The following is a 22,101-nucleotide window of genomic DNA, read 5'->3' as shown; positions in this document are numbered from 1 at the left end:
TTTAGGTTAAATGGTTTCCCTAATATGGCATTGAGTCGAGGCTTTAAGCTAGATTTTTTCTATGCCCGTGTAAATTCTTTCAATTCTTGTATTCATTTTCAGGCTCATCTACAAACTTTCGTTAAAACATGTAATACTTCAATTCTCCTAAGGGTATTTAAGTATTTTTATTTTTTAATGATTTTTTTACCCTATTATAAATAAAATAATATTTCTTTCTTATTATAAGAGAGAGAGGGAAAGAGAGATCGGTTGAGGAAAAAAAACGACAAAAGAAAAGAAAAGAGAGAGAGAGATGGAGAGAAAAGAAAAGAAAAAAAAGAAGAAAATTTTCTTGTTCTTAGTTATGCCATAGGAATCACATGGGATCAAGTTGTGATGTTTGAATTGGATATTGTTGGGAGAAGTTTTGGAGGTAAGTTTTAATTTTGGTTGTCTTTATTAATTCGTTATGCAGAATCATGATTAGATATTTTCAATAGAAGTAGAAACCTAAAATTTTACAGGAAATATGCTGACAGTGCATTATTACGAAAATTATAGTAATTTGTACAAATTGATTTTGATTTTGATTTTTGGATCTATTAAACTAGACATCTTCTAGAATGTTTTGAAACTTGTTTCAAGTTAATCGGATACGATTTCAATTAATTACAATGTTTCAAACTTAAGTCTGAAAACCTAGAATTTCTAATTTCAGTGAATAACATGCATTACGAAATTATTTTTACCTTAGTTAGAATTCTTCAAAAATTATGAAATTTGGATCAGTGATTTTTATATATGTCTACTGTGATTCTGTAAATTTTCATGATTTTATAATAAAACAATAAATTTTTTTGTATTTTCAAAGCAAGTATGTTCAAAACAGAAAACTGTTTGACAGTATTGATGGTGTTTGAAACGTAAATTATTTTCAATAGTTTTTGAAGGAATTAAGTTATGAAATTTTTATCAATTAATTTTTGATATGTCAGCATATGGTCTGTAAAATTTGAGATTTTTTCAAAAAGGAAATAATTTATTAAAAATCGGAGAACATTGGCAATTCTGTTTTAAGGGCCGAATATTGAGGACATTTGAGGTTGAGTTTAGGAGCTGTTTAAAATAAGATATTTGAAGACATTAAAGTTTATGATTGAGACTTGATTTTATCTTATGAGGATTTTATTAATGATTTTAGGTCGGTGATATCAGTACGCATTTGTTAAATGATGATGCCAAGAGATAAGTAAACTAGACTTTTAAATGAATCACAATAAACAATATATATATTTGACTTGTGTGAAAAGCTTATTTTTTATATATACGATTATGGATTTATATATCTAGGCCCATGCGTTTATGTGATGTGTTGTTATGTGTTGGGCATGATTATGTACGTGAGTATATGTATGTATGAAATTTCATTAGCATAAGCACGAAAATGCATTGAGTTTTCCATAAATGAGAAAGTGGATTTTAGCAAATGAAATTTCTGCTTTATGAGATTTTGCATTGGGGGCCACCTCTTGAGATTGTACGGGGGCCACCTCTCGAGGACTGACGTGCCGCAAAGTACCACGCATGCCGCAAAGTGCCACATTGCAAAATATGTATTTTATTGAAAGAAAATGTTAAAGTTTGAAAATGACAGAATGAGATTTCAATGATTTATTTTACAATGTTTTCAACTACCATGGCACGTCATCCATTTGCATTATATATATGAATGTATGTATTTTGATATATGAAAAACTGATTTACTTACTGAGTTTCATACTCATTATAGTTTATTGTGATTCAGTTCCGATAAATCAGGATTGATTCATGATGAGTGACGAGAAGGACATGAATCGAGGAGGATAGATGGTTTGGCATGAATTTTAAATTCTTCCGCTGCAGTTTGTGTAATATATTTGTATTTTGAGGCTTGAATTTTTGTGAATTGTAAAAGGATTACTTTTTTAGAATATGTATTTGAGCTATAGATGATTTGCTCTGTGGATGATAACACCCCAACCCAGACTCCAAGGGCAAATCTGACCACAACTCACATATAAATTTAAATAACCATTTACAACCAATAACAATTCAAGCCTCAAATACAAAAGCCAACAGAATAATTTAAGAATTTAGCCAAACCATCTACCATCCTTAATTCAAGTTCATCTTCTCACTCATCACGAATCAATCCTGACTTCTGGAAAATAAATTACCATAAACTATAATGAGTACAAAACTCAGTAAGCAAACTAGTTTTTCTTATACCAAAATACATACATACTTATGTATAATGAAAATGGATTATATGCCATGATCTTTTTAAAATACTTGAAACAAATTTATAAAAATCTCTTTATGTTGCTTTCAAACTTTTTCTTTCAATAAAATACATATTCTACAATGTGGCACTTTGCACCATGTGTGCCACTTTACGACACTCCGGCCCTCAAGAGGTGGCCCCAAATGCAAATTATCATAAATCACAAATTCCATTTGTTAAAATCCATTTTCTCACTCATAGAAAATTCAATGCATTTTCGTGCTTATGCCAATGAAATTTCACACATACATATGCCTATGTACATAATCGCGCTCAAAATATAACAATACATCACATAAACACATGGGCAGAGACATATAAATCCATATTCGTACATATCAAAAATAGGCTTTCAAACAAATCAAACATATATATTGTTTATTGTGATTCATTTAAAAGTCTAGTTTACTTACCTCTTGGCATCATCATGTAACAAATGCGTACTGATATCACCAACCTAAAATCATCAATAAAATCCTCATAAGATAAAATCAAGTCTCAATCATAAACTCTAGTGTCCTCAAATATCTCATTTTATACAGCTCATAAACTCAACCTCAAATGTCCTCAATATTCGGCCCTCAAAACAAAACTGTCCATGTTCTCTGATTTTTAATAACTAAATTTTATAGACCATATGATAACATATTGAAAATTCATTGATAAAATTTTCATAACTAAATTCCTTCAAAAACTATTGAAAATAATTTACGTTTCAGACATCCATGCAATCATAAATAATTGAATATTTTGCAAGCCTAAATTGTACGGCGGCCACCTCTTGAAACTATGTGAGGATGTATGAAACGTAAATTATTTTCAATAGTTTTTTAAGGAATTAAGTTATGAAATTGTTATCAATGAATTTTCAATATGTCAGCATATGGATATGTAAAATTTAAGATTGTTCCAATAAGGGAATAATTTATTAAAAATTAGAGAACTTGGACAGTTCTGTTTTGAGGGCCAAATATTGAGGACATTTAAGGTTGAGTTTAGGAGTTGTTCAAAATGAGATATTTGAAGACATTAGAGTTTATGATTGAGACTTGATTTTATCTTATGAGGATTTTATTGATGATTTTAGGTCGGTGATATCAGTATGCATTTGTTACATGATGATGCCAAGAGATAAGTAAACTAGACTTTTAAATGAATCACAATAAACAATATATGTGTTTGATTTGTCTGAAAAACCAATTTTTGATATGTACGGATATGGATTTATATGTCTTTGCCCATTTGTTTATGTGATGTGTTATTATGTGTTGAGTGTGATTACGTACATGGGTATATGTATGTGTGAAATTTCATTGGCATAAGCATGAAAATACATTAAGTTTTCTATGAATGAGAAAGTGCATTTTAACAAATAGAATTTCTGCTTTATCGTATTTTGCATTGGGGGCCACCTCTTGAAGTTGTGTGGAGGTCATCTCTTGAGACTGTGCGGGGCCTCCTCTTGAGGGACGGAGCGCTACAAATTGCCACGCACAGTGCATAGTGCCACATTGCAGAATATGTATTTTATTGAAAGAAAATGTGAAAGTTTAAAAGCGACATAAAGAGATTTTTATGAATTTGTTTCAAGTATTTTGAAAAGATCATGGCATATCATCCATTTGCATTATAAATAAGTATGTATATATTTTGGTATAAGAAAAACTAATTTGCATACTGAGTTTTGTACTCATTATAGTTTATTGTGATTTAGTTTCCAGAAGTTATGATTGATTCGTGATGAGTGAGAAAGTGGACTTGAATTAAGGATGGTAGATGGTTTGGCTAAATTCTTAAATTATTCCGCTGGCTTTTGTATTCCAGACTTGAATTATTATCGGTTGTAAAGAGTTATTTAAATTCATATGTGAGTTGTCGTTAGATTTGCCCTCGAAGTTCGAGCTGGGGTTTTACAAAAAACTTACATAAATATTAAATATTATTGACCATTCTCTATCAATTTAAACTTCAAATTAATCAATTTCACTAATAAAAAAATGATCTATTTGTGGATATATCATCAAATATAGCCTCATAAAAAGAGAGCTAGACTTGGTGACATCTATTTGAAACATTATGGTTTTCAAACCTCCACGAACAATAAAGTTTTTGAAATTATTTTTTTTTTCAGGGAAGAGAGTAATGAATGAATAAGGCTTATTCATAATTGGGTTAAAAAATTTATATTTCAACTAACGCGACATCTTATGTGCCACTCATTAAATTTTTTTATACAAATAGTATGTATCTCAAAGACTTGTATACTTATCATCTAATTATTTCAATACATGATCAAAATTGAAACTTGAATTTGAGGTAAAGTGAAGAAGTTCCCACCACTCAATTAAAAAGTGATCATTTTAAAATAAATTAATACTCCACAATTATTTTAAAAGTCTACTAAAATTCCACCATGTACTATCCAAAACCACTTTATGTTAGTTAATAAAATCTTGTTTACTGTAGAGATGGTAGTTCGTGTCAAGATTTTTTTATTCGATTCCATTGGGGTCAAATGAACAGGTTTAGCTTTAAAAAAATTGATTCGTTTAATTTTGATTCGCTAAATAAATGAATTGATTACGAGTTTAGGCCACTGATTTATTTATTCATTTAGGGTATGTTTAATAAACAGTTCATAAATGAGTTGAATATTAGTCTATTCATTTATTATTTGTTTGATTCAATTAAATTTTTATGCATAAATTTAAAAATTTGCAAGATAGTTTCGTAATTATAAGTTATAATAAAAGCAAAAAATAAATAATTTTACAAAAACGAACTAATGGAATTGTAAATGAATTTAATTTGTGCAATAAATGAATATTGTTTACTAAATGAATCAAATTTGAATCCTACAATTAGGATTCATTCATTAAATGAATCGAATTTAAATTTATTGAAATTTGACCTGATCGTTTACAATTGGATTCATTTATTCAATTTGCTACCCCTACTTTGCTGTCAACTTTTCTTTTACTACTTTGCCATCACAGTCTTGTCAATGCAGTCATGTGAATAACATAATTTAGTTTGGCTCCATTTGAATTTTTTTTTAATCTATAATTTATGAATTATACATATGTGTCGAATGAGGGATTCTTTGTCTCCAAGGTAATGTTTACTTTTTCGGATTAAAGTGGAAATTATGAGGTGTTAGAATTCTAGGATTGAGAGTCTGGAGTGGGTTGAGAGTAAATTGTTTACTTATACTGAAATGAGAATATGGAATAAGAATCAAAATCCTATTTATGTGTTTAATTTTGTCTTAAATTGAAAGTAAATTATCTTAAATTATAGTTTTACCCATATTTAAAGAATTTTACTTTTTAATTACAAAGTAAAAAAATATATTTGTAAAATAAACTATTTATCTTGTTGTTAATTTTAATTATATAGATTGATAACAATTATTAATTTCTTAATAATGTAAATCACAATTTTTTATTAATTTTATTTTAATAATGTAAATAAATAATTATTGATGAGTGCAACACAATGAAACATTATTATTAATAATATAGTACAAAACTAATATTTTCTTAGAATAAAATATTTGTTGTTATTAATTGTTAATATTAAATAAATATAATAATATTATGTTTAAATAATTTTATTTTTAATAAATGTAATATTTATTAAATAATATAATATTATTATTTAATTAAATATGATATTATTATTTTTAAATAAATGTGACATTATTTTATTTTAATAAATATAATATAATTATATTTAATAAAGAAAGAGCAAACTCCCACATTTCCCTATGGGAATCAGAATCCTGCTCCTTGTTGTAAAAATAAGCCAGAACCATAGAGTGGGACTCCCATTCGCTTTCTTAAATGTGCAGAAAATATTAGAGTGAGAGGAATCTACACTATTCACTCTCACTTTGACAAGTAAACGCATGATAAAATAAGGCTAGTGTTGTAATGTCGAGACGTAAGTCGCCAGTACCATGCCGTGCTTTAAAATTAACCGTTTGATTCATTTTAAATGAATCTAACGGTTTAGATAGAATAATAAAGTTGAGACAAGAAACAATACATGAAATTTTAATGTTAAACATGAGACATCACTATTTATTTATATTATTTTTCTAAATTTTTTAATTAATATATTATTTTAATTTAATATTTAAAATTTAAAATTAAATTAAACAGAGCAATCGAGTCTTTGGCTGGTCGGGCTCTAACCATGCCGCAACAAATAGATCATATGTTTTTCATAACATTGTGAGTCAAGTAGTGAATGATGCCCCTTTGGTGTTCCACCATTATTTGCTTCTCTATCTTCTCTTTGCCTTTTGTGGTTTTGGTTTATTGAGTCTATATGTCTGTGTTTCACCAAGGATTACAAAAATAACAAATTAAACCAATAATATTACTATTTACAGAAACAACTAATATTCTACATACAATTAATTCGACACAACCAACATCTTAGAGCATTTTATATGCAACTACATTTCTTTCTTTGTGAAATAAGAAACATTATGCATTAACAAACTCAAGTGAACTTAGTGGACAAAGCCATATTTAATGTATCTAAAGCTTCATTACCTCTGGTTGAACTGGGCATAAATCAGGCTGCCTTACTATATAAATCTGATCACCGGCAGCTTCATAAAAATCCTGATTCCGATGCCAAGTCCACAAAGCATGAGTCTTATTTTTCACCTACAAGGCAAATATTGCCTTCAGTATTCAATTGCCTGCATGTACACAATATTAAGACAGTAATTGAGAAAGAGACCTCTAGGATGCCATGGCCAAAACTGCTTTCCCTAAAAGCACTATAATCAGGTTGCCGGTCCCAGCAGAACTTGCCAGCTGCTGGCCCTGATGTGAAATTAAAACCACAGAATTTGCCACCACCCAAAATTTTATCCGGCGTGGTTGATGGTTCTGGACAGTTTCCGGGTTCATCAGCATGTGGTACTGCCATTTTTTCTCTATTACCACCATCACCAACAGTGATATGTACCGGACCACAGGGATCCAATGTGTAGTTATATACTCTGTTTGACCTCTCATACGCATGAACCTGCTAATTTTTCCCCCAAGGCAAAACCCCTTTAATTAAATGGATAACTTTAGTTACAAGGCATTGCAACAGGATGAGGTTTAACTTTCACTTACATGTCCATTAAACACTACGTCAACACCATACTTGTATAGCAAGTCTTCCATTGCTACTCTCATACATTCCGCTTCTCTGTAATGTGCCTTATAGGTGCTGTACCAAGGAGCATGCCATGTCGCCACCAACCATGGAGTCACTTCTCTATCAACATTGGCCAAGTCTTCTTCCAACCATTTGTATTGATCCCCTATTATATATATAGAAATGTCAAAATCTAACCTACGTAATTTATGATCGGGCTTAGCTGGAGTAACATCATATACACAACAAGAAGGAAATTTTGATTTTCACCTGATTTGTCAAAGGAAACATAAGCACCAAGCATTATAAAATGTATCCCACCTGCATTGAAAGAATAATAGAATTTCGACAATGATCCACTCTCTTTGGATGGGAATGCAAATCGAGAAGTGTAAGCAATAAAAGTCCGATTTTCAGCCTGCTCTTCGTACTCATGGTTTCCTTCTACCACCATTATTGGAACTTTAGACAATACAGGCTGCATGTACCTGTTAGCAATTAAGCAAATGTTTCCAGGATTGATACCGTGAGCTAAACTATGCCTCCATATTTGATCAAAATATGATATACATTTGAAAAACTTGAAGTTCTACCTTCCCCAATAATCCCAACGAGGCTGATAGGTTTCGTGAATGGGAGAATTTGCAAACGAGCAAGCGTAGCAATCGGATCCAGTTCCATTAGTTAGATACAAGTTGGCATAAGTTACATCACCAACCAATAAAATAAGATCAGGACGGTTGCTAATCATGTGACTGACTGTTGAGGTTGTATTATAGGTGAGGCCTACATCTCCAACAATTGCAATTCTGCTGGGGTAACTTGTGCTACTGGAATCCGGCATTGTCCTAAAACAGTAGGCACCGCTCATTGCCGGTATAGAAGGATCTCCACATTGATAATGGTATAGAGTGTCAGGTTTCAAACCTGCCAAAGAACATAACTAGTAAAGGATTCTGATAGAGAACAATTTGATGCTCTCTATAATTGCATATCAATCGGGAACAGAATTTTGTTAAGAATCAGATTATATATACCTGTGAGACGAACATGGTGTATGATTCCAGAGGTGTAGTTTTGGAGGCCTAAAAAAGGATAAAGTTGATTGTAAACTAGTGAATGGCCTGTTGCTCTACGATTCAATTGGGATCTTAGTGTTCCATATCGAACAACACTTGCTACACTTTTGGGATCTAATGGTTTTAAGTTGTTACCAATTTGGAATTCCCCTGCAAATTCATTAATCCAAACAATATACATCAAAATTTGAATAACAATGACAAAATATCAAATTTGATTTGAGTTAACCTCTCAATTTCAGCATTATGCAGATGCAAGCTTATTAATTATGTATTTTGATGAACATTTTTCTTATCTATATATACATCAGAAGGCTGCAACTAGGTTCACAAGCAAGCAAATTTCAATTCATTTGTCTTTCTTTTTTCCAGTGTCATGCTTTTCCTAACTACATGAATAGTAAAACCACCTTAATTTAATATATGCATATATAGAGAGAGAGAGTGTGTCCTCAATTTTTTTTTTTGAGGAAACATTAATAAATCGTAAGGTTTAGTAGAATAAATTCAGATGAATTATTAAATAATATGATTTAATAATGTATTCGCATAAACAAAAAATAATATATATATATATATATATATATAAAGTAGATAATCTTATCTTAATCTAGAACAACGATAATGAGCAATGAAAAGGAATATCTGAGGGCTGCAAGTCGCTTAATTTTGACCTCAAATTTCAAAAACAAAATAAAAGAGTCTCCGACTCTCTGCCATGGTCCACTCATGCGTCATGCCTAAACAATTTGCTTTCCGACTTTGAAAGCAAAAGTTTCATTGTTTTGCTTCCAAGAACAGAAAACTCCAATCTTATATGTTATCCACAAGCAAAAGAACAAATAAAAAGATAATAACGAAGTCAAGCTTATTTTAAAAAACAAAAAAATAATAACAAAGTCAAGCTTATTTTCAGCTTCGTCTGCCCTCAAACTTTCTAAAACACTATCTCATTGAAGGATAAGGATTCAGGCTTAGATTAGAATATTTAAAAAATTAAATCTCTTTTCAAACTAATTATAAATGTATGAGGGATAGGAAATTATTAAAACATCAGCACTGAATCCAAATTCCTTATTAAAACAACGAGGTGGAACTAAAACAAGTCAAAAAATTAGGAAAAAAGAATAGATATATACCTGTGATCCAAGAAATCCAAACAGAGTCATGGGTTGAAGAAAGAGAGACAGAGATTTGCTCAGGCTCAAAACCTTCAACTGTTCTTTGAACTCTAGGGTCTGTATCAGGCAAGTCAATGGCGTTTCCTCTGAAACTCTCATCAAGTGGGATAGTAACAGGCTTGAAGGGTCCGTCAAGTGTAGTTGGAATAGCCATAGCCATAGCTCCATTGGCTAATAATATTGATGTTATTGTTAACGTTAGGACAAGTGAAAGAATATTATTGAGTTCAAATACATTTACAGGCAATGAGATCGATGGTAGTGATGATGAAGCCATTTAATGCCTTAATAGGGTTCAGTGTTTTGCATGAAGGTGCAGGAAAATATGAGAGAGATAGAGAGCAAAGAGAAAAAGGTGACGAGGGAAAATGAGAAGATTTTTCTGAGAGAAGGAGCCTTTGGATGCGCAAGAGTTCATATCTACCTTCAAATAAAAATATTTAAAATAAAAGCTTTTTTATATATGGGATACGAAGGGACTTAAACACTTTATAATACTGTTAATAAACGAGTCGTTTTGTATAGGTTTTAAAAATTATTATTATACTTTTATGGACACAATCTGAAATTGTTTTTATTCTTAGGTACCACGGAATATGCTGTTTTTCATTAGTGGATGTAACAAAAATATATTTAATTCTAATCAATACGTAAAAGGAAACATAGTTGACACAATATCCCCTCATATTTTCCACTATTTTAATTTGTTCACAATTTTTTGTGCCATTTTTCTTCCTTTTCTGGTTTGCCAAAGTGGAGTTCATGATTTGTTTTCCTTTGCTGCTGGGGCCTTGGCCGTGTAAACTTTCTTTTATCTAATCATTTCGGTTATATTGTTAGAAAGTAGGCCGAAGAAAACTAGAAAAATGGATTCATACAAGCAACTTAATAAAAATAAATATTATACATGTACACAAATTTAAAGGGAAAAAAAAATCTAATGGGTCAATTGCAGAGTATGAATAGAACCGCCCCGAAAGGTAGGGGTTAAAAGAACCAATTCATACTTTGCCCAATCCCGAAGGTAATTTGAATATATTATTTTGAAAAAAATTTCTTAAACTTTAATTGTCACATCATTTATTTATTTATTTATTAGTAAGTAACCTTTTTTTACTCAAAATTTTCGTTAATTTTGCACTTAATTTTTTTTTATTCTTCTTCTAGAAGGCTAAATGCCGTTGACCAAAAGAAAGAGTGTTATAGGCTGTCTTTGGTTGGAATCACATTACTATTATTGTTGTTAACTCTTTCAAATTCAATATTTTAATTTCACATTTTCAAATTGTTGACCGTTCATGTTAATTTATAATTTTATGTAATTGCGAGAATCGTGCCTTGGACTATTCATTTCTCGTTTTTGTCCTTGTTCATTCTTTTCTTTTTTTTTTTTAAATGTAATTATGTAAAATATTAATTTGACTTTTGTTTACTAAAAGGATTATTTGTCTCATTTTTTGAGCCGCCGTTTCTGTTTACACAAATGAAAAAGTCAAACTCAAGAATTTTGGAGATCGAAGAAATGAACTGCGAGGACCTTATGCCTTGTATGCATTTAGATTTAATGTTGAGTTAATGTGTGTTCAATTTTGCCTAATTTTTTATCACATCTGCATGTATAGCAATATACAATTATGATTTAATTAGTTTTATATTCTCATTCAATACCTATCAATTGTAACTTTTGAAAATTAACAAAAATATCAATTCAGCACTGATTCTAAATTTGCATTGTATCTATTGTTCTTCAGTCTTCTTTGTTATTTTTAAAAAATTTTGGAAATATAGAATTAATTTAAATAAGGTTTCCTCTATGATGTTGTAAAAATTTTACAGCATCAATAATGTATTAATTGTGAACCATTAGATTTAATCAATGGTGTACAATATTTGTACTAAAAAAATAATTTAAAAATAATAGTAAACAGTATGTTAACCGCTCAAGTGGGTGGAGAATTGTTGTAAAATAATTGTGACCACCCTTAGAGTTTGAAACAATTTCACTTAAATAGCATATTTTATTTAAAATTACTTTTCAGCCCTCCTTTAAATTTGTAATATGATAATCTTTTTTAAATAAATCTTCCAAAATCAATTACCATTAAATATAAATTATAATATCAAGTAGGTTATTTAATACAAAGTCTTATAATAATTTGTATTGTATGAATTTAATTACAAACCATTAATACCTAAACAACAATGATAATAGAAGACATTTCAATAACTATTTTATATTTGTTTTATTAATAATACTATATGAGTCACAACAAATGAGAAATATTTTATTTACCAATTATTATTGAAATATATATATGTCTATATAACTATAGAGTGAGAAATATTTTGATTTAAATTTTTAACAAAAAATTAAACTATTTATTTCATGCAATTCAATGGTGGAGGATATAACATTATGAAATATTGCTTTGACTTTCAATATCAACAATTAGATTATGATATATTAGTGGCTTAAATATTGTGTCAAAATTTTAAGTTAAAGTATCCCAAACCATATCTTTATAATGGAAATATAAAAACATGCAATGATTTTTTTTCCTCATTTTGTCCATTAAATATTATTTGATGTGATATTTTATTTATTGTCACTATTAATTATCATAATAAAAGTAATGACTCTTCGTAATATAAAAATTTTATAATTACTATCAAAGAATAACAATAAAATAATCTTTCATAATTCATACACTAAAATTAATTAGGAATATGTGTTAGATTTAACTTTTATGAAATTAATAAAGTGACATTTGAAAATAAAATGAAAACAAGCTTGTGAAAGTTAAATTTTATAAGGCTCAGATAATTTTCTACCATGTCAATAAAAATCTAAAAATATAAATAATTTTCTTTCACTTTTTTTCCCACGTAAATATTATCGGAGGCAATATTTTATTTATTGTCACTATTAACTATTATAACAAAAGTAATGACTCTTCATAACATAAAATTTTATAATTACAATCTAAGGATATCAATAAAATAATCTTTCACGATTCATAAACTAAAATCATTAGGAATATATATTCGATTTAACTTTTATGAAATTAACAAACTGATATTTGAAAATAAAATGAAAATATATAAGCTTATAAAACTTAAAACTCCCACTATGTAAGGATATTAACTGTAAGATAAATATAAAGTATAGAAAATAAGTATGTTAAATGGGTGTTAAAAATGATATATACTTCATGATCAGTTATACAATAACCCTTAATATTATATAAAATAATGAGTATTTTAATATACGATATTAAATTTTATTAAAACATGTGTGATCAAATAATTTTTATGTTACAAGCAATCTCAACAATGAGTTTATTGATGTAACTATGACATTTACTTAACTATATGTACTTAGTTGTGTTATTTATCAGTGTTATATCATATATAAATTTTGCAATTGCAACTTATTTATTTGATTTGTGTTAAATAACCTACCATTATATTTTATACTTAATGGTAATAGATTTTGGAAGATTTATTTAAAAAAGATTATCACATTTCAAATTTAAAAGGGGATTGAAAAATAATTTTAAATAAAATATGCTATTTAAGTGAAATTATTTCAAACTCTAAGGGTGGTCATAGTTATTTTACAAACTTCTCCACCCCTTACACGTTTGTTAACCGTTTCCCATTATTTTTTATTTTTATTTTTACCTATAAATATTGTGTACCATTGATTAAATCCAATGATGCACAATTAAAAATATTATTGATGTTGTAAAAAAAATTACAGCATCATAAAGGAACCCTTTAAATAAAGGTTGCCTTTTTATCTCCTCCCAATTTGGTCCCCCTTAGCCACTGATCTGACTTATTTATTTCATGATCATTTTGTCAGTACTAGCTGATTTCATTAGGTTTGAGACTATAGTTTTAAATTCTGTTATTTTATCCATCTTAAGAATCTTATAAAATTTGAAAAGAAGTCCATTAATATTTATCTTAAATTTATATTTTAAATAATACCTATGGATTGTGATATTAAAAGATGCAAAATGGCAAAAATCCGAATATTTTTTATCTACTAAAAGTGATGAATCGGTAAGTTTAAAATTATTGTATTTTATGTTATTTGATTTAGTAGTGGCATCAATTGAAGTTGTCCCTTTTTTTAGAAGATTTTCTGTTTTGCAGAGATAAAATTTTAGGGATCCAAACTTTGATTCTCAACTATTATGATAATTTATCAGTATATAATTACCATATCATGTTAAACATTAAAAATTAAATATTGATTTAATTATGACAGGTAATTTAATTAGTAATATCTCTTGAATGGAAACAAGAGGTTTAAGATTCAAATCCTATTCATATTAGTGAGGAAAAAATTAGGTTGCCAACATATTATAACTAATATATATATATAAATAAAAATAAATTAAATTAAATAATGCAGTTAATAACTAACCTGGTAATTCTCACATAATTTGAGACTTAAATGTTGAAATCTCTTGCATTAGTTCTTGATCAAAAGTGATGATGAAGAAGTTTTAGACTCAAATGATTAAATCAAACGACTAAGAAAAACCGAAGGAAAGGAAAATTTGGCAAATAAAGCCAGAAACTTTGGATTAAAAGAGTGATGGCACTGTGTATAATCCAAAGTCCGCAGCATTTTCATGTGATTTTTGAAACGGTTTTTAAGTTTTAATATTTTTGGCTGTTAAAGTTGGTTCGTAGGACTTTACCTTGCCCCGCAAATTAAGCTGTTTTTTCGTGGGTGAGTGTGAGTCTCTTCTCTTGCGTGTTATTTCATTCTCAACCCAGAATGGGTATAAATATATACAAAACACACGCATACATACATATATATACGAGTCAACCTACCATGGAGCGCTGCATCTCATACAGCGCATGCATGGTACCGGTACATTATACGGTTAATAAATAAAAAATTACATTTTTTAATGTGAAAAATTTATTTAAAAAAAAGGGAAAAAAGTGAAAATTGCACTTAAATGAAGTAAATCATTGTGATAGTTTTAAATTTATAAATGGTACAAAAACTTATAAAAATACTATGAATATGTTATAAAATAGTCATATTTCTATTTTTTTAAATGGGTTGTTCGGGTATCATTTATTCAATTTAAATGGGTTGGGTTTTGAAGAAATTAATTCATTTAATAAATGGGTAAATTTAATTTGATTCAATTTGCTAAATAAACGAATCGAATATGAGTTTGAGGTCATTGATTCATTTAATATTTTTAGAATTTGTTTAATAAATAGTTCATAAATTAGTCGAATATGAGTCTATTCATTTATTATCCATTTAATTCAATTAGTTATTTAACATTAAATTTTTATGCATAAATTTAAAAAATTGGAGGATAGTTTTGTAATTATAAGTTATAATAATAAGATAAAAGTTAAATAATTATTCATACGCGAATTGTAAATGAATCCAAATTCGATTCTTTTCATTTAATTTTGTACAGTAAATAAATAAATGAATCAAATTCGAATCTCAAGATTTCATTTATTAAATGAATCGAATTCGAATCTATCGAATTTTAATCCACTTCATTTACAATTCGATTTGAATTAAATTTGTTTATTCAATTTAACACTGCTAATTTGCTGTCAACTTTTCTTTTACTAATTTACCGTCACAGACACGTCAAAGACATACTTCTATAGTTTGGCTCCATATGGAAATGCTTTGAAATTCCTTTTTTTCTTTTAATTTCTGAATAATATATATGTGTCCAATGAGGGATTCTTTACCTCTAAAATAAATCATATGTTTTTCAGGACTTTGCAAATGAAATAGTGAATGACGCCCCTTTGGTGTTCCATCATTATCTGCTTATCCATCTTCTCTTTGCCTTTTGTGGTTCTAGTTCATTGCTTTTGTGTTTGTGGTTCATTGAGTCTGTATGCCTGTGTTTTCACCAAGGATTACAAAAATAACAAATTAAATCAATAATATTACTATTTAGAGAAAACAATATTCTACATACAATTCTACACAACTAACATCCAAAAATTAGACTATCACATAAACATCTTAGAGCATTTTTATATGCAACTACATTTCTTTCCTTGTGAAATAAGAAAGATTATGCATTAACAAAAATAGCTCAAGTGAAATTAGTGGGAAAAGCCATGTTTAATGTATCTAAAGCTTCATTACCTTTGGTTCAACAGGGCACCAATCAGGCTGCCTCACTATATAAATCTGATCACCGACAGCTCCATAGAAGTCTTGATTCCGATGCCAAGTCCACAAAGCATGAGTCTCATTTTTTACCTGCAAGCCAAATATTGCTATTAGTATTCAAACACTTATTGTCTGCGTGTTCACAAAATTGAGATAGTAAGTGAGAAAGAGACCTCTAGTATGCCATGGCCAAAACTACTTTCCCTAAAAGCACTATAATCTGGCTGTCGGTCCCAGCAGAACTTACCAGCTGCTGGCCCTAATGTAAAATTGAAACCACAAAATTTGCCACCACCCAAAATTTTATCCGGCGTGGTTGATGGTTCTGGACAGTTTCCAGGTTCATCAGCATGTGGTACTGCCATTTTTTCTCGATCACCACCATCACCAACAGTGATATGTATCAGACCACAAGGATCCAATGTGTAGTTATATACTCTGTTTGACCTCTCATATGCGTGAACCTGCTAATTTTCCCCCCAAGGCAAAACCCCTTTGATTAAATGGATAACGTCAATCACAAGGCATTGCAACAGGATGAGGTTTTACTTTCACTTACATGTCCATTAAACACTATGTCAACACCATACTTGTATAGCAAGTCTACCATTGCTACCCTCATACATTCCGCTTCTCTGTAACGTGCCTTATAGGTGTTGTACCAAGGAGCATGCCATGTCGCCACCAACCACGGAGTCACTTCTCTATCAACATTGGCCAAGTCTTCTTCCAACCATTTATATTGATCCCCTGTTATGTATATAGAAATGTAAAACTCTAACCTATATAATTTATGATCATGCCTAGCTGGAGTAATATCATGTACACAACAAGAAGGAAAAATTGATTTTCACCTGATTTGTCGAAGGAAACGTAAGCACCAAGCATTATAAAATGTATCCCACCTACATTGAAAGAATAATAGATTGATTTTTTTTTTTAAATAACAAAGTAGATTGAAGAATAATAAATACAATGGCGATTTGGAATCAATGCTGAAGTGATATTTTTACTAATTTTTCAAAAGTTATAATTAATAATTATTTAATAAGAATATAAAACTAATTAAATTCTAATCGTATATTGTTATACATACAAATGTGATAAAAAAAATTATAAAAAGTTAGTATATTCTAATCTAATAGTTATTAATTATATCAAAATTAGATTAAGGCTGAATTCTTGACCTTCAATGAGATAATGTTCTAGAGAGTTTGTGGGCGGACGAAGCTAAAAATAAGCTTGACTTTATTATTTTATTTTGCTTGTGGGTAACATATGATAATGGAGTTTTCTGTTCTTGGACGCAAAACAATGAAACTTTTGCTTTCATAATCAGAAAGCAAATTGTTTAGGCATGACATACGACTGGACCATGGCAGATAATTTTTTATTTTGTTTTTGAAATTTGGGGTAAATACAATGGCGCAAAATTAAGCAACTTGCAGCCCTGTGATACTCATTCTCGTTGCTCATTATGATGTTGTAGATCAAGATAAGATTATCCACTTTATGTATGTATATTATATATACAAACACATAAATATTCTCAGGCGTCTTCATTTTTTCTTTATGTGGATACGTTATTAAGTCATATGATTTAACAATGTGTCCTGATGAAAAAAAAATGATGGTGCCGCATGAGAGAATGACTCTATACACACACACACACACACACACACACACACACACACACACACACACACACACACATATCTATATATGTATACATGTTAAATTAAGGTTATCGTGACCCAACCTTGATTAGGCAAGATATTTTCCGCTTTGGGCCTTAACAATGTCCGCACGATTTTGTTCCTGGAGCGCCCATACATCCCAAAATGCGTCTTGCCAATTAAGGTGTGGATCACCCCTTATGAACTCAACATCTCTCTAGTGCTTTGCTGATGTGATATTCGCCTAGGGTGTTACATACACCCCCCATGGGGACTCAGTGCCTTCGCTTAGGTTTGCCCCACTATCGCTCAAGAGGATACGCGAAACCGCTTTGATATCATAATGTCATGACCCAACCCAGACCTGACAAGATATTGTCTGCTTTAGGCCTTAACAAGGCTCGCACAGTTTTGTTCCTAGGGCGCCGATACACCTCAAAATGCGTCTTGCTAATTAAGGTGTGGATCACCCCTTAAAAACCCAGCATCTCTCCCGTGCTTTACCGATGTGGGATTCGCCTAGCACAGTTTTGTTCCTAGGGCGCCGATATACCTCAAAACGTGTCTTGTCAATTAAGGTGTGGATCACCCCTTATAAACCCAGCATCTCTCCTGTGCTTTGCCGATGTGTGATTCGCCTAGCACAGTTTTGTTCCTGAGGCGCCGATACACCTTAAAACGCGTCTTGTCAATTAAGGTGTGGATCATCCGTTATAAACTCAACATCTCTCCCATGCTTTACCGATTTGGGATTCGCCTAGGGTGTTAGGTACTAATGTCATGACTTAATCTTGACCTGATAAGATATTGTCCGCTTTGGGCCTTAACAAGACCTGCATGGTTTTGTTCGACTCGTCTTGCCAATTAAGGTGTGGATCACCCCTTATAAACTCAACATCTCTCCCGTGCTTTGCTGATGTGGGATTTACCTAGGGTGTTACATACACTCCCTCTTAGGGACTCAGCGTCCTCGCTGAGGTTTGGCCCACCAACGCTAACACGCAGAGCTGCTCTGATACTATAATGTCATGACACTGGACAAAAGAAAGACACAAATAAATTGAAATTTCCTTGCTTGTGAACTTAGTTGCAGCCCTCTGCGTATATATAGATAAGAAAAATTTTCATCAGAATACATAATTAATAAGCCTACATCTGCCTATACTAAAATTGAGAGGTTAACTCAAATCAAATTTGATATTTTGTCATTGTTATTCAAATTTTGATTTTGGTGGCAGACTGATGATGTATATTGTTTGGATTAATGAATTTGCAGGGGAATTCCAAATTGGTAACAACATAAAATCATTAAATCCCAAAAGTGTAACAAGTGTTGTTCGATATGGAACACTAAGATCCCAATTGAATCGTAGAGCAACATGCCATTCACTAGTTTCCAATCAACTTTATCCTTTTTTTAGGCCTTCAAAACTACACCTCTGGAATCATACACAATGTTCGTCTCACATGTATATATAATTTGATTCTTAACAAAATTCTGTTCCAGATTGATATACAATATATAGAGCATCAAATTGTTAATATCTTTGTCAGAATCCTTTACTCGTTATGTTGTTTGGCAAGCTTGAAACCTGACACCCTATACTATTATCAATGTGGAGATCCTTCTATACCGGCAATGAGTGGTACCTATTATTTTAGGACAATGCCGGATTCCAGTCCCACGAGTTACCCCAGCAGAATTGCAATTGTTGGAGATGTAGGCCTCACTTATAATACAACATCAACGGTTAGTCACATGATTAGCAACCGTCCTGATCTTATTTTATTGGTTGGTGATGTAACTTATGCCAACTTGTATCTAACTAATGGAACTGGATTCGATTGCTACTCTTGCTCGTTTGCAAATTCTCCCATTTACGAAACCTATCAGCCTCGTTGGGATTATTGGGGAAGGTAATGTTGGGAAAATATGTTATTTAAAAGCATATGTGTTTATTTAATTGTAATAAATATTTTTTTCTAATTAATAAAATTAATGAGGTATTTTATTCATGAAATACAAGTGTGCAACCCAAGAGGGGGGTGAATTGGGATTCTAAAAATTATTTGATTCTAAAAATTATTTGATTCTAAAACAAATTATCAAGCAAATCTAAAATGAATTTAATGGAATATCAATTAAATCAATTACAATATAAAAAAATAAGGGAAGAGAGATTCAAACACAGAGATTTTTACGTGGTTCGGCCAACCTCGCCTACGTCCACGCCTCCAAGCTTTCCGGGCTTGAGGATTTCACTAAGCAAGCCTCCAATGCTTCAAATGCTTACACTTGACTTCCAAGGTGTTAATGAACCTTTACAACAAGAGATTATCCCCAATCTCTTAACCCAAGTGTATCCCAACACTTACAATCACTCAAAGTAAAAGATTAAAAATTATTTTTCTCTCACACAATATTTAAGATTACAAATTAATGCCCAATGTGTGAATAGATGAAGCAAGAATGTGTTTTAAAGCTCTATGAAGATTGTATTCTCGAATATAAGCTCAATGGTCGTGTTGTGATCAATCTTGTTTGATTTTGAATGAGCTTATTTATAACTGGAGCTAAGAAACTAGCCGTTATAGACTGTCTACTCGAAAACGGTTCGCCGTTAGACATTAACACTTAACTGTTTCATCTGGTCCATGTTACCGTTGGGCTAATTTTCAAATAAACGATTTGCCGTTTAGGGTTAACCTTTCGCCGTTAAATTCCAGAGACCTGCAAGATGAACATCAGTTATCCGTTTACATTAAACGGTTAAGGATTTGCATGAAATGACCTCTCTGAAAATTATCGGTTAACCATTTGTAATAAACGGTTCGCCGTTTGTTTCCAGTAACCTGCAAAACAAAATAGCCTTATCCGATTTTGTTAAATGGTGCCAGATGAGTACAATCTTCAATTCTGGATTTTATCGGTTAACCGTTTAAATAAATGGTTCACCGTTAAATTCCAGTAGCTTTCCCAGCTTTTTGTGTTTTTCGTTTTTCTTAATCGGTTAGAGCTTAGGTAATATGTTGCTCTATGGTTTTAATCGGTTAACCGTTTAAAAGAAAACGATTCACCGTTTATTTCCAGAATCACATTTTAAACCAGATTTTGCAGAGAATCATTTTCTAATTTGAAAGTCCATCTTTTATGAATATAATTGGAATGATTATAAGGCATTTGTTTATTTAAGAAATAGCTCCAACATTTTATAAAAAACTATTCAAAGTTTGTTATCACCAAAATCAAAATTATTAACATATTCATGTTAAGAATTCAAATATCTTAATTGCATTAATATTTTGATCAAAGTCCATTTAATCATATTATATGTATTTATGTGATCACCATGTGGATTCACAGAAGACATAAATATAAATTATCTTATGATTAAATAAATTTAGTTCGCAGTTGATAAATAAAGTTAGGCACTTTATTTAGGTATAGACTGTAATGAATTCATTGAATGATTTGTCTTAATCATGTATGAATTTAATTAACCTTGAAATGACTATCAGACTTATTAAATCTCATAGGCATTGATTTTACTGTAATTTTAATCTTGATTTAATTATGATTTCATGATTGTAATTGTTATTTCATTTGAGTTACCAATGGACACGACACATTCTTGTGGTCAAGATTACCCAGTATCTTGGTGGGAGCAATTATGAGTATTGGAGTTATGCATTAACAATATAGAATTTGTACAACACATCTCTTGATGGGTTTTTGGCACTTGATCATAGAATTTTCTGGCCAGAGTGTGTCAACATATTTAGTATGTTGAAAATGATCATTAGAGAAAACCAGTAAATATCAAAGAACAAGATGTAATTAAATTGATTGGACAGTTGAGATATCGATTTAATTAATGATGTGGTACAAATGATTGTGCAGTAAAGAAATCAATGTGGCTTGGGATGAATTATTATTCAAGCATACAATTATGGAGGTCAATTGCAATCTTTTAGTGGAGTAGATTTGGAATTAAATAATTAGGCTATTTTAATTACAGGCCTAATTGTTATAACCACTATTGTATGTTCCCAAATCATCACCGGGTTAGCTCATTTAATTGACTGCATCACTACTAGATTAATAAGCAAGATAACTAGCTATTTGGGTCAAAAACTTAAATATATCATTTAGTGGGAGGCTCTATTTAATTAGCTTGTGTGTAAGGGGCTTTATGTTATTTTACAAGGTGGGTCCCTTATAAAAAAAATAAGTAACGTGAGTTTTGATTTTCATTATTTGGAGCTTGGGGTTTTCATTAAAGGGAGATATAAAAAGGCTTATTTTCTCTAAAGAAAAAGGGAGCAGCCACTTTATACAGATCAGAGAAAAAGATTTTTCTCTCTATTGTTGAGAGAAAAATTTTCTCGTGCTAGTTGCTTTAGTAGTGATAAAGGGATCACACGTCAAGTGCAGATCAAACCTAAGTCATAACCTGGAAGATCATTGATGACAGTTCGTGATCTGACAAGCGTG

The 22,101-nt window shown here is 30.6% G+C and overlaps 1 protein-coding gene and 1 long non-coding RNA gene across 4 annotated transcripts; one reads left to right on the top strand and one right to left on the bottom strand.

Moving 5' to 3' along the window:
- Nucleotides 1-156: 156 nt before the first annotated feature.
- Nucleotides 157-1,987, top strand: LOC127899751 (uncharacterized). The gene is made up of 2 exons (XR_008051732.1): nucleotides 157-415; nucleotides 1,787-1,987. It is a non-coding gene; the product is annotated as an uncharacterized LOC127899751 (long non-coding RNA).
- Nucleotides 1,988-6,235: 4,248 nt separating this feature from the next.
- LOC102616467 (purple acid phosphatase 15) lies at nucleotides 6,236-10,205 on the bottom strand. Of its 3 annotated transcripts, none has more exons than XM_006492998.4 (8): nucleotides 9,693-10,205; nucleotides 8,512-8,703; nucleotides 8,068-8,401; nucleotides 7,796-7,962; nucleotides 7,450-7,640; nucleotides 7,064-7,357; nucleotides 6,871-6,987; nucleotides 6,236-6,644 (listed from the first exon to the last, which is right to left on the bottom strand). In XM_006492998.4, the coding sequence occupies exons 1-8, from the start codon at nucleotides 10,009-10,011 to the stop codon at nucleotides 6,597-6,599; spliced, it is 1,662 nt and encodes a 553-aa protein (XP_006493061.2). In that variant the 5' UTR covers nucleotides 10,012-10,205; the 3' UTR covers nucleotides 6,236-6,596. The 3 variants fall into 3 exon arrangements, with proteins under 3 accessions (XP_006493061.2, XP_006493059.2, XP_006493060.2); XM_006492996.4 differs by having other exon boundaries at nucleotides 7,745-7,962; nucleotides 9,693-10,202; XM_006492997.4 differs by having other exon boundaries at nucleotides 7,064-7,354; nucleotides 7,745-7,962; nucleotides 9,693-10,199.
- Between the last annotated feature and the right edge of the window lie 11,896 nt (nucleotides 10,206-22,101).

This window comes from Citrus sinensis, chromosome 9 (genome assembly GCF_022201045.2).
Source record: "Citrus sinensis cultivar Valencia sweet orange chromosome 9, DVS_A1.0, whole genome shotgun sequence".
In the NCBI taxonomy this organism is placed as follows: domain Eukaryota; kingdom Viridiplantae; phylum Streptophyta; class Magnoliopsida; order Sapindales; family Rutaceae; genus Citrus; species Citrus sinensis.
Note: the sequence above shows the minus strand (reverse complement) of the source record. Positions and strands in the feature narration are given on the sequence as shown.